This window comes from Perna viridis, chromosome 1 (assembly GCF_037379345.1).
Source record: "Perna viridis isolate PV_CMFRI_1.1 ecotype Kerala chromosome 1, ASM3737934v1, whole genome shotgun sequence".
In the NCBI taxonomy this organism is placed as follows: Eukaryota; Metazoa; Mollusca; class Bivalvia; order Mytilida; family Mytilidae; genus Perna; species Perna viridis.
The window spans coordinates 23,825,203-23,839,054 of NC_142445.1; the positions used below are offsets into that span (position 1 = coordinate 23,825,203).

At 31.9% G+C, this 13,852-nt stretch overlaps 1 protein-coding gene and 2 pseudogenes across 3 annotated transcripts in view; all 3 read left to right on the plus strand.

The window, feature by feature from the left end:
- LOC148627866 (uncharacterized) overlaps nt 1-13,852 on the plus strand; it is a 26,844-nt gene continuing 12,992 nt past the window's right edge. The window contains exons 1-12 of one of the 3 annotated variants that reach the window (XM_088580727.1): nt 1-38; nt 1,518-1,569; nt 1,959-2,043; nt 2,857-2,916; nt 3,215-3,270; nt 3,724-3,828; nt 4,524-4,737; nt 4,925-5,026; nt 8,155-8,415; nt 9,087-9,207; nt 10,446-10,638; nt 11,875-12,183. In XM_088580727.1, coding sequence (XP_088436853.1) covers nt 2-38; nt 1,518-1,569; nt 1,959-2,043; nt 2,857-2,916; nt 3,215-3,270; nt 3,724-3,828; nt 4,524-4,737; nt 4,925-5,026; nt 8,155-8,415; nt 9,087-9,207; nt 10,446-10,638; nt 11,875-12,183 — 1,595 coding nt within the window. In that variant the 5' untranslated portion in view covers nt 1. Of the gene's footprint in view, nt 752-1,517; nt 1,570-1,958; nt 2,044-2,856; nt 2,917-3,214; nt 3,271-3,723; nt 3,829-4,523; nt 4,738-4,924; nt 5,027-8,154; nt 8,416-9,086; nt 9,208-10,445; nt 10,639-11,874; nt 12,184-13,852 lie in introns of all 3 variants that reach the window. The other 2 variants (XM_088580717.1, XM_088580735.1) reach the window with 2 other exon arrangements.
- Nucleotides 5,043-6,009, plus strand: LOC148627867 (uncharacterized; annotated as a pseudogene).
- LOC148627868 (uncharacterized) lies at nt 6,355-7,362 on the plus strand (annotated as a pseudogene).

A 13,852-nucleotide genomic window follows, 5' to 3' on the forward strand; every position in this document is an offset into this window, starting at 1 on the left:
AATGCAAGAAAAAAACTGGTTCCCGACCGCAATATTCAGTATGTATATAAGGTCTCAGTATCGTATTAATTTTCCCATAGACTTCTATAGTGAAGTGCATATTTTTAGGATTTTTTAAAAAATATGTAAATTGATTCAATAAAACTTTCACTTATGTAGCATTTCTAAGGACATGTGAGAAAATAATTTCCCGCAAAGAAAATAGGGTGAGTCCACGAAGATCGGACAGAAAAGTAGTCTCGAACTATAAATAGCCATTTTCCCTACTTTCACTTTCGTTTTGCACTCACCAAACCAACCTTTTCAGTGGAACATTTTTATGATATTATGTTAGATTTTCTTTTAAAAAAGTTCTTCATCTTACAGTGTGATGTTTGCTCTATTTTATAAGTCATTGTTCATATCTTTTGACAAAATATTAGTTTGTAGAGAGGCAAAAAGAAAATGCACTATATTTTTATAGCATCCATGTTTTGACGTACACCTGATCAGGGATATGCAATACGATACTGGTACCATAACAAGTGTATTGCTAGTAGCTAATACCTGGAACGTAGTCCCGGGAACCAGGATATACAAGAAAGTGCTGAAAAAAGAATATTTTTATACTATAGTAGACTACTATAAAAATTCTTGTTAGAAATGAGTTGTTTTAAAGGGAAAATGAGAGAATATCGGAATGTCTCAATAGACAGATTTGATGCTGATAATTTGAAGTCCACAGCTTTTTTCTTATCTCATATTCATGAAGGTGATTATTATGTATGTTTGTACATGTTGTTTAGGTAAAATTGGTAAGGGTAAAGGTACACTTGAAGGCCAGCGATAAGCTGTATTAAAATTCTGTGATTACTGAATACACATGTCATTCTACATGTCACATGATGTGTGTACAAGTCAACTGTAGTAACACGCTTGGTCTGATGTCGGTGAAGAGTTTTTGTCGATATGAGCTTCTCCAATGGCTGTCACTTCTTTTATATTTTGTAAAAAGCCGCAGGCACTTGTTTCTTTCAATGACAGTGCATAACTATCCTTTGTTAAATCATATTCAATATTTAGATACTGATTTACCTTATAAAAGAAGATACATGTAATCCTCCAAAAATGCTTAAAACATTTAAATGTAAAAAAAGAAAATGACTGGCTCTTTTATACACTTTTCTTATTGTCAGGTGTTTCTTAACCTGAAAATTGATTAAAGTATAGCAAGTTTTCAAAATTCCTCAAGTCTAAAAATAATACATATGGTTTGATAGACAGTAATGGACTTAAAACATATGCTTGACAAAAATATTGATATACATGAGATTTTTGCATGAATGAAGTTTATAAACTTATATGACAACTTTTAGTCATTGACATATATTGTAGTCGTGCATTGATTTCACAAATCTGATTTGAGACTAAGAGAAATACATGTCTGTAAGTTTGTGCTTGGAATTGTGATTTGAATGTTTGTTACTTTGATTAAGTACATGTATATGTACTATTTATTATTTATCCTCTTTTTCAAGATCATACAGTTGGTTTAAAAGATGCAGCATTCTTTGAATATCTTCAATCAAGGTATGCACATCAATGATGTTGTTTAATGACACTGTAGTATGCAGGATTTTGAAAAAACTTGCACATCATTATTTTTGTTCAGATCATCATGCAGTCTAATATGCTCATACAATCTACTGGTAGATGTACCAGTACTTGTAAAAACTTTTTGTTCTGTTTTTTTTTAATACAGTTTTGAAATGTTGTAGTTAATGAATCTAAAAATGTCAGAATGTTCAATTTTTTAAAAGTAAGATGAGAAAATTTTTGCAAAGAAATGAACATGTGTTTTTTTTCACACCATTCATGGACATGTATTTGTACTGGTAGTATTTTAATTACATGTAACACCAAACTTTAATGGAGTTCATTTATCTTTATGGTTGATTTTGTATCTTCTATTTTTAAAGAAATGATGTATTTTTGTACTGTTCTGAGGTAACAAAGCTGTTATTATTGACAAAATCAAAGTACAGTCACTTGGACCAGTATGTGGTGAGTAATACATATACATGTATATTGATAATTTATGTCTGATACATTTGTACTTTGAGAAATGTAGTAAAATTATATTAGAAAATAATTTGAGGAATATTAGTTAAAATTATTGTTAAAAGAAGCAAATTTGCGATCTGCAATTTAATTCTTAAATTAGTATAAATGAACACCAAGTAATTTAGTAAGCTTTAAATTATTACCATTAAGTGTGTAATTTACTCAAGATTCTCTTCATGTAGAAAATAAAGGTTTAATTCTATTTGGAAGAAATTGCTCCTTTTTCCTATTTAAAAAAAATAAACATGAAATATGTTTGTAAATCTGATATGAGTCTCTCAATGCATTCAATACCAATTACTCCTTGATAGCAAAAATAAAATTCTTGCTACATGTACTGATACATGTACAAGGATAAATTATAAGACTTAAGTGTTGTAGTTATGAGTCACATGTATATCTCCATTTTGTTTAGATCATTATGGCTTGTTGTTTTAGTTAATGTAAAATTTGCATTGTAATCTGTACAATATATGCTAAGAAAAGGTGCTTAATGATCTGAAAGTGAAATTATATTGGAAAACCAATGAGGCTCAATAGACTTTTATAAAAGTTTAATGGCTTTGAACTCCTGATTAAGTTTTGAAAGAGTACTCTAATAAATTCTTTCAATATTATGAATATTTATAGAATATTGTTGTCTTTAATCAATATATCCAAAGGGAGACATTATGACTTTTAAAACAATTGAATTGGTTCAGATGATACAAGCAATGTTTAATGCTAGCATATTAGCATATTTATTTATTTCAGAGAGTCCTGCCTGTAGATCAACCATCAAATGTTTCCATTCCCCAGCAAGGTTCATGTAAGGTAAGGAAGATTTACAGGGGTTGAAAACTGGTAAAAAAAAGTCCAGAGATACTCCAAAATTTGTTCTTTTCGTAACTGCAACTTATGCATTACAGATTGCAAGTCCAAAGAGGTTGTCTCAATATGTAAAATGTAAAGAGTCTTAAAGAACATGATGAGCAGATAATGTATATTTTGGTCAATATTATATAATAGTAAAGTTTTAGGAAAACAGATCAGTATGTCAATGTATGAAATACTTATGTATTATATACATGTATATTTTTAATATAGTTGATTATAATTTGGTCCATTTTAGATTGAAACAGTTGAGGTAACATTGCTCCATGCAGCCCATTGTCCGGGTTCTGTTATGTGAGTAGAACAATAATTCAGGATTATAATCACTTTGTACTTTGTTTCTGGTTAGGGTGTACTTGGAAAAGGGTCTTCAGCAACTGATGCTATTTTTATAAGCAGTGCCATTTGATGACTAAAATAAGTGTTAGAATTTCTTGTTAAGTTTTTTTTTCTAAATCTATGTCTGGTTATTTTACAATGGTAACTGCACAGGTCCTAGTAATTTTCCTATTCACCCCCTTGTTTCGACAGAGAAAGCTCACTTTCATGAAAAGAACACTGCTTCTCTAATAAATGAAAGGCACCATTGCTCATACAGTGCCAATCTAGCACATCTTAAAATCTACAAAGGTATTTACATTATAAAGATTTCAATGTTAACAACATAATGCTAATGAGATGTGGTTTATCTTGAGTGTAGCTTAAGTCTTAGTTTCCAACATGTTCTTTTTTATTTATGTTCTATAGGTTTCTGTTTGATGGGTCAGATGGGGTCTGTTTATACACTGGAGATTTCCGATGGGATAATCAGCGAATCAATACCATAAAGGCTTTACATAATGATGATAACAGGTAAGTTTTACAGGCATGAACTATATACATCAAGGGATAACTTGACATGATTGTGCTTTGTTTTTAAGTACCATTTTGTGTAAGAATCTGGAATTGGGTGGCTCATTCATTATTTTTTTTTCAATTAGGTCTTTTTTGCCGCAAATACATTCAATACATTATAGAAAACAACTGAAAAGCTATTAAAATTTATCCGGAAGCTTTTGTGACATAGATTTTTTTACTGTTTATATGGGGAACAAGTAGGGGAAAATTTTTACCATATTTCAACTTACTTTGACCTATCGATATCTTAAAAACGCAAACTTTGCCAATACTTTGGTTGTCATTTCTGGAGGTTACGAAGAATGAGTACTAGGATAATGCTATAAAATCTCTGCGTTTTTTTTTCTTCATGTGCCACACCTTATACACATTTTGCCTGATTCTTAGACAGAAAATTACTTAAACAAGAGCATGTATCAAAGATGTGGGGAAGCATCCGTAAGACAATATCCCAAATAGTAAATGTAGACCTTGAATTCATCAAGATACCATTCTCAGCCTGGTGTCGCAGTGAACCCTTAACAGCAAACCCTCATTAAAACGATAGTACTAAGCTAACTTGTATAAGATTATCTAGTACATTGTAATTGAAATCTAGGACATTTTTAATATTCACACATTCTCATGGGTTTTTCTTTTTGTTGTTATAGCATCAAACAGATAGACAGTCTCTACATAGACACAACATTTTGCCATGAAAGCAGTATTTACATTCCTAGTCGAGAAGATAGTGCAAATGCTGTCTCCACTCTGGTCTCAGAATGGATTGCAAAGGGAGATAATTATGTGGTCCATTTTACACCTAGAGCTCAGTATGGACATGAACATCTGCTAAAAGAGATCTACCTAAGAACTGGTCATAAGGTAATTCTTATGTAGAAATTTGACTATAAATTATATTAGTTTAAGTATTTCAAAATGTGAAATGTGAAACAAAATTTCATAAATAAAGTAGATGTATTGAATAATGATAAAATAGGTTATGAATTGTGTATCAGAACTTTATGCCCCTATTTTTGTAGTAATCCTATTATTATGATATTCTAACTAGGTACATGTATTTGATGAGAAATATGAAATCTACAAGAAAATACCTGGACTTGAAGATGTTTTCACAGACGATGGCTCAAGTACACCAGTTCATGCTTGCAAGGTGCAACTAAATACTACATTCTTGATGAACTTAATTGACTGGTGTTTGATATTTTTTTAAGTCTATGTGTTTTCTTTTTATTGAAAGAAAGGGGAGAAGCTGATATTTTTCTTTAAATGACATAAAAAATACTATTTATGTTTTAATTTTTGTAGTCTCTAATTTGTATTGATAATGTAAAATCCATACATTCAAAGTATTTAAAAAAAAAGTGAACTGTGTTAGAAATACTGTGAAGTCATTTATTTTTGTTGACATCAATTTTCGTGGATTTACAAATAAAGACATTTTCATGGGTAGTTAAATTCGTGGAAAACAAAATTTCAAAACAAAAATTTAGGTTGTAAATTTTACATGCATGGTTTAGCTGTAAATTGTTCGTTGATTGATGATAACAACTCAAATCAAGATTAATCATCTGTCTGATCTTTTAACTTGAAAAGCGGATAATTAAATGATTATCTTTAAGTAGTAATAATAATTATAGTTAGCAGCATTATAAAAAGAAAATATTTGTAAAAGTGATGTTTGTCACCAAAGCTGTGACAAACGCTTAAAATTTGTCAAATTAAGGATGCCTTATAAATACTTTCGGAAATCTAAACAATTCAGTTCACTATGTCACTCACACAGTGGTTAAAGTCCGGTTCCATCAAGGTTACAAAACCTTCCACGCCATGTCTTCCTGACCCTTCAGAATGTAAAACCCAGAAAGAACAACTCGTTGTTCAAGCAGCAAATGACGGTGTAGATACTTTGGTAGCCGCTTCCCCATCTACTATTTCATGCAAAAGAAAGAGAGGTGAATACAACACCTATGACGACAATACTCGTGCCAAGGTAGCCCGTTATGCTGTAGACAATGGTGTGGCCAGAGCTTCCAGAAAGTTCACCGCCGACCTTGGTCACAAAGTCGCGAAACTTCAGTCTGCAGCTTGCGGGACAGTTATATCAAATTAAAGAAGAAAGGTGCTTATCAATAAAATATTTGCCTTGATTGCCCAGTCCGAGTCCAGTTCAGAAAAAAGATCATTTCAAAATTTTAAAATTAATAATCATTACTTGTTTACCTACTTGCGTCTTTGCCTTTTATTCCCCCAACATTGGCTTAACGTCCAAATTTAAATTTTTACTTTTCTTTACAATTTTGAATTGTCTACCCTCGGGTTACAAATTTGTGTTAAACTGGCACGAACTTATTAGCAAATCTGATTGTATAATCAGTTAAATAAACAATTGTTATGGGATTAATTTGATTGATTTTAACGGTTAAAGTAAATTTAAGATTGGATTTAATTAACTACTGAATTATTTTGATTTATTACAAAATGAATTTATCAATAAAATTTCGTTATCTTTTTTTTTCAGTTGGTACTGAGATTTCTTCACTAATCCACTCACCCTGTGGTAAAGTGTTAGCTCTTGGTGACTTAGACGACAATGTTAAAGACTGGATCCGTAAAGTCCGACTCAACGGTGGCGTTATCAACACTCGCATCATCATGGCAGCAATAGAAGCAATTGTTACTAAATTTGCCCGTAACAAACTTCAGCGGTATGGTGGTCACATCAACGTTACCAAGTCATTAGCCAGATCTATCCTACAACGTATGGGTTTCGTCAAAAGGAAGGGTACAAAGGCAGTCAAACACCTACCCACCGACTTCGATGACATTAAAGCAAAAGTCAACAAAGTCGTAGAGGAGCACCATGTACCAGACTCTCTCATCATAAACTGGGACCATACTGGTTGTCAACTTGTGCCTGGTGGAGACTGGACCATGGAACAGCAGGGGACTCAACAGATCAACATTTTGACAATAAACGACAGATAACTCTACTTCTTGCAGTAACCAAATCCGGTTATAAGTCATAATACCATATGTAGAAGAGATCTAGACGAGCTGCCGCTGGTAAACACTACAACCCAGAAAGCCATAGCGTTATTCGATGTTTACAAGGCTCATCAGAGTGAAAGACTTCTCAGCCACTTAAAGAAACACGACATTGTACCACCCTTTGTACTAGCTGCATGTACCAACAAACTACAACCTTTAGACTTGTCACTCAACCTAGAGTACAAAGAAGAACTAAAATCCCACTTCCATGACTGGTACTCATCAGAAGTAATGCAACTACTGAAGTAGCAAGAAGATGACACTGGCGGTGATGCATCAAACAACGTTGTGGTTGATACTAAGACTTCCGTGATAAAACCCATCCATGCAAACTGGATTATTTCTACTCACCAGAAAATGTCAACACGTACCGACCTGATCCAGATGTGCTTCCGTAAAGCTGGTTTTACTCTCTTAAAAGTGATATTGACATTATAAGCTGTTGAAATTTATAGTATTTCTGTGATTTATCAGTGCTTGTGTGTTAAAATTGCATTGTCTAGTGCTTTATAAAATATGTTTTTATCTCATATGGACCAATTATAGATTGTTATTAATATGATGGTAACAAATACAATAAATATTAAAACAATTTCTTCAGTTTTTCTCTTTATGAAAACTCTGTTTGCTGTTCCAGATCGACTTTCTCAAAATAATCAATATGCAAATTATACACTTAAAATGAACACTTTACCAATACATGCTATTTTAACCGGAAGTATGAAATAAACATCTCAATAAAGTAACAAAATCAGTTTTTTGATGTTTTTATTCATTTAAGGAGTTTTATTACTGATTGTATATCTTCCTTCATTCACTGCAGGTACAAGTAACTTTGTTAAACTACGTTTACACTGAAATATAGGTGAACAGGGTCTGACAAGTGTACAAGTCCATGCGTGCAGTCTGTAGTTCATGTTCTCCTTCCTCAAGGTTTTGGAAAACACATTTTTTGTTGGGTTGTTAAATTCGTGGTTTGGGTAACCCACGAAATCCACGAAAATTGGATCACCACGAACAACTAGTGTTTCACAGTAGCATTGAAGTATAGTATAGTATATTGATAATCTCTTTATATGTAGTTAGTTATTGAAAATTTTAAACTTAAAAAGTACATGAAATTAGTTAGAGAAATTATTTTCTATGCATGTAGTACAAGTTTATGTAGCATTGCTTCAAATATAAAACTTCAAAATGTTGATGTTGAAAATTTGAAACCCTTTTTTTCAGGGAAAATGGTGTTCTACTAGTGTGCCATGTGGAAAACAACCAGAGGATTGTCGAGTAATGGTAATACTACCATCAACAATGTACTTTACAATGATCAACAACTATGATCTTGGCCATATTGTGATAAAGAATGGCATTGTTCACCGAGTGTGTTATTCTTTTCATTCTTCCTATACTGAAGTGAAAGATTTTGTTACATACCTTCAGCCAAAAATAGTCAGACCTAATGTAAAGCCAGCTCAGGACAAAAATATACTTAAGGTATTTCTTCTGTTATGAATTTAGGATGAAAGAAAGGGAGAACTGTTGTGACAGTTTAGTTTGTTAAATGTTTAGATGTTATACACTGTACTTGAAACTATGAAATCTTTGCATGTCTTGTCATGGTAATGTCACCGAAGTTTGTGCATTCTCCTCTTTGCCTTATATTAGCTATACATCAGGAACATTGTATATCTGGTAACTTTGTACTGATGCTTGCTTAGCTCAAAGGGGTTTACTTTTGCAGATCATGGGTGGATCCAGACACTTTGAAAAGTAGAGGTGTCAGAAAAAAGGGGTCCTTGGACATTATTTGCCATTTTTTGTCAATTTTACTCATGTGACTGACAAATTTTTCAATAGAGAGGGAAGGGGCTGACCCTTGCACCCCCTCTGGATCCACCACTGCAGATTTCTGTATTTTCTATGAATTTGACTTCAAATTACACTCAAAAGATTGTGAACTCACCATAATGTGGTTTCTATGTTATAAATCACAGATTTCAGGTTTCATAAAGAATTGTCAAAATTTTAAGTTGATGTAAAATAGCATAGCATGTCTGTTGTCTTCAAGATAGATCATCATATCATGAGTTTTGATCCATATGTACATCAAAACATGGTTGATTGATTGATTGATTTATATGTGTTGTTTACTTATATTTCCATAGGTGCAAGGAAGGCTGAATGAATTTCTAAATCTGAAGAACAGTAAAGCTATTATTGATTCTCAGAAAGTTAAGCCTCTTGGGCGATTGAGAAGATCTAAATTTAGAAGAAGAACTGTATCAGGTAAGGTCATTTTTTACTTAACATTGTGTAGGACTTTTGACCTAATTAAACTGAAACAGCCTACTATATTTACCAGGCATATTTAGTTAATACATATGTAAAAATTGTAAAAATTGAACTTGATTATGCAAAACTTTGATAACTTGTATAAGTAAACTAAGGAGTTTGATTAGGTCAAAGGTCCCACACAAATGTAAAAATATGTTGGCATAGATTTATTTTCAAAACGTTATGTCTACAATATGGATATATTTAAAAGGATAATATGAAGCTATTTAATACAAGTACCAATTTTTGAGTGATTAAATCATCTTAAAACAGATTTACATGCATTTACCAGACATTTACATTGTAAATTTATATTTTATATACTGTATATGTATTAATTTTTGCAGTCTCTTATTTTACATGATTTTCACAGAGTCCAAAAAATAGTACCAGCAAATTTGATTTTAAGTGTATGTGTTTGTAAGAATCAGGCAAAATGGGAAAAATCAGAAACATGCATATCAAAACCCCACTTATCTGCAATGTAATATCAATTAAGGATGCTCTCTCTATCTGAAAAGACCACTATTTGATCTCTGCATCAGCGGCTTTGCTCAGAAATTTTTCAATAGAATGTTAGAAAAATTAGGTTTTTGACAGAGTTATCTGCCCATGAAAATGTTCATTTTTCAGTACATTTCAATGAAATTATAACTCAATGCACCATGATATGGAAAATATTGTCTTTGATTCTGGTGGTGAAAATAATCAATTACACTATCAATATGATAGGTTTTTTTTCATACCATGTTTCATCCACTGCCTGATTCTTACAGAGACTGACACTTAATCACTTTGAAATGCTTATCATTCTTTATAACTGTGAAAATTGATACCCGCCAGTATGCCAAAAAATTAGCAAAAAGTACATACATTTACAGTATTTTTTTGCTTATTGCGAGGTTTATGATATAATGTTTATTTCAGCATATTGTTAATAATCAACAAAGCTTCTTACATGTTATCGTCATAGGGTAAAATAAAATTTAAAAAACTCTATTATTCATTCACATTTATATGGTTTTTTTTGGATGAGAGTTTTGCTTCAGATATGTTATTTAAAAAATAAACAACAAAAGACAGAAAACAAATATTCAAAATGTAGTTTTTTGAGTTAAATCTCAAGGTTATTTGTATTATATATTTTGATGATGAACTGTACATTTCTTATTATCTTGTGTCATTTACAGAGAACTCTAGTGAATCTATTGATCTGAATTTTGGGACCCAAGAAGAATACATTCCTTCACCAAAGAGAGCAAAGGTCAAAGTTCATAATGATATAGAGGATGTCCACAGCTCATACGATGGTAGTGTAAGAAGTGATAATGAATTGAGTGATGTTTGTGACAAAAGTGACCAGGAAACAGATGTACAGAGCAGGTTACTATTTTTAACTATAGATCTACTTACCTAAGAATCAGAAAAAGTAAACAAGAAGTGATATATACAAATTGTTTGCATGAAAATATTCTGATTTGAAACAAAAGGCTTATATAGACAATATTTTGTAAGATGAATTACAGTTGAACCTCAATCTGTCGAACTTGGCAGAGTTGAAATCTTGGATAACTTGTACTAATTTCAAAGTCCCAGTGAAATTCCAATACAATTTCACCTCAGATGACTCAAACTTGAATGAATAGAAATCTTGGATAACTCAAGGTTTTCAATCAGTCCCCTTGATAGGACTTTAAGGTTAATTAACCCTGGTGTCTTGAAGTCAACTAATTAGTTGGAAAACTAATTGCTTTATTACAAATCATGATTGAAGTATGTTTTTACAACTATTAGTGTGGCTTTTGAAATTATTTTGTAGACACTATTTATGGCTTGATTTGTGTATTTTCAAAATAGTGTGTGTAGTGGAAAGAAACAAATTTTACTTACAGTGATATCCAATATTTTGTTCAAAAAGAAAATTTACATATGAATTGTAATGGTATCTTAACATTTAATTAAACAAACAGATGATAGTAAATGTATTTCAACAACATTCATTTTGCTTTTTAATCTGTAATTTTATTGTAGTAATCTAGAGCACATTGCTTGGTAATACTCCTGATTATGAGCCATACAAAGCAGCATGTTATGCACTTTTGACATTTTCGTTGTAGAAAAAATAAAAAGAAAATTTCCCTAAAACACTTGGTTTCATTCAATATTTAAAACATGATATACAACACACAAAAAATATCTTCTGATACGCAAGATCTCGGGAAGTACCCAGTAAAGTGGAGTACATGTACACGCACAACAAATGATGTAAATACAGAAACAATCATCAACCAAACTGTTTCCGGGTTTTATTCAACCTTGGAGGACTCAAACCCTGGATAACATGAACATTTTGACTGGTCCCTTCGACATGCATTCTGTACTGATGTTTGGATTTAAAAGAAGTATAGGAGTTAAGGAGCTTCAATTTTTTTTATATTTCTCAATAATAGATGACCGTTTAGGTGCATTTGTTTTAAACTGCTTGGTGATTAGCTTTTATGTTTTGTAAAATGAAGTGTAGTTACAAACATCATCAGGGACAGGCTAATATGACTACATGAAGCAGTCTTATTGTTTTTATTGACTGTTTGCTAGTAATATTACCATTTTAATATTTAGACCACAATCTCTATCCCTGCCTGGTCAGAGTTTGTTGGCAGCTTTGGATGAACAAGAGTTCCTATTGACTCAAGGGAGTCAACCAGAAATACTGGATGGCAGAGTTTGTTTACCTGATGATGAAGAGCAGATTTCTGCAGTAGTTGTCCAAACAAACGCTCTTCAGTCAGTAGAATATGACATGATAGAGGGGGATATTTGTACAAGGGGAGAAAATCATGACAGAAAGGTAGAAAATTTAGAGGCAAGCTCTGGATGTGACCCTGGTGAGCAACGTGATAATGATCTTGACTCAACCAAGGTAAAATGGTAAGATACAAGTAATTGCTCTGGTTTGGTAGTTTGTTAATTCTATAATTCATAAAGGGGAAACATAATTTAGATAACCTTAGACAACTCTTTTTTTAACAAGAATTTTTTAAAAAGATATTTTACAATAAGAAAGCAGACAATAAGTAAATTAGAATAATGTGGTTCATGTGACAAAAAGTCACATATTTTTAGCTCACCTGCCTGAAGGCCATGTGTGCTATATTGCCATCACTTGGTGTCTGGCGTCGTTGTTAACAGTTTTCAAAACTCTTCAAGCTGCATTAGCTGCCAAATTCGTTCAGTTTTGATTCTTCTTAATTTTGCTGATAAAATGAAATAAATTTGTAGTAATACAGTTGAAGCAATAAATGTCGATAACACCTACAGAATATTGTGAAAAAAACGTTTTTTTTAATCAAAGAAGATCAATAGCTCAGATCTAATTATTTTTCGCCATTACTTCTTAAGATTGCTTACAGTACATTAACCTGGGTTAAAAATACTTAAACCTTGGTAAAATAAAGTAACAATAAAGGATACACAGGTAAGCATGTGTCTTGTTTACATTTCATTTCTTCTATTTCTTGATTAGTTTTTAAATAAATAATGACAGTTACTGACCATATTTTTGCCACATTATATCACAATACATAGATTTCAAAAGGATCCTTGCATTAAATACAAACTTTTTTCTTTTATGGCTTGAGTGCGACTGTCCTCCTTGCCATTGATTAACCACTTTCGCTTTGCAATCAGATTTGTTTTAAAAAAAGCGACTTTTATAGCACATCCACGGATTAAGGTCACCAGATGTCACATGCATACAAATTTATCAAGGTCAATTTTTTGTCTTGCAAGACAATAAATATATAGACACCTATTTCAAGTCTTTTACACATTTTATTTGTGGATATCAAATGAAATTATACAGGAAAAGTACAATTTAGCAGAAATAATTCGAAGTTAAGGCATATTTCAACAGAAACAAAAATTTACGAAAATGACAGCTAATGCAGCTTTAAATTTTTGTTTTAATCTGTTAAGCCATGTTGGAGTTATTGCCTTTTTTGAGTTTTTTTGCTATTTTTAATGTTATTTCATTAAAAAATCATCTCCGCTGACACTATTTGACAAATGGAATTAAACTTGGTATGAATGTTTTTTGGGGTATCCTGCACAGAACTGATGTAGGGGTTTTTGATCAGTCGAAAAACATGGCTGCCATTACTAAAAACAGAATATAGGGGTCAGACATTAGTTCTTTGTATATATATCACCAAAACTGTTAGGTTTAGCCAAATTCTTTCAATTGCTGAAATGATTCTTATTATTAGGCCTACAAAAGTCTCCAGGGATAAAAGTTGTCAGATGACTCCTTGTAAGAGTTTGTCCTTGAAAGGTGAAAATGATGTTTTTATTTTTTTTTTAGTTGTCAGCCAATATCTTGAAAACAATAATAGATAAAAAGAAACTTTCAATTGCTGAAATGATCCTTATGAGTCTTCTTGAGTCCAAATTGTTGGACAACATCTATCTTGTTAAATATATACTGCCTTTGAAAGACAAAATTTAAACAGGTGAGCTATTCAGGCTCCTGGGGACCTCTTGTTTGTTCCTGATGTAAGTGAGGTTTGAACAATTTACTGTTGGAATGGGTAATGATTTT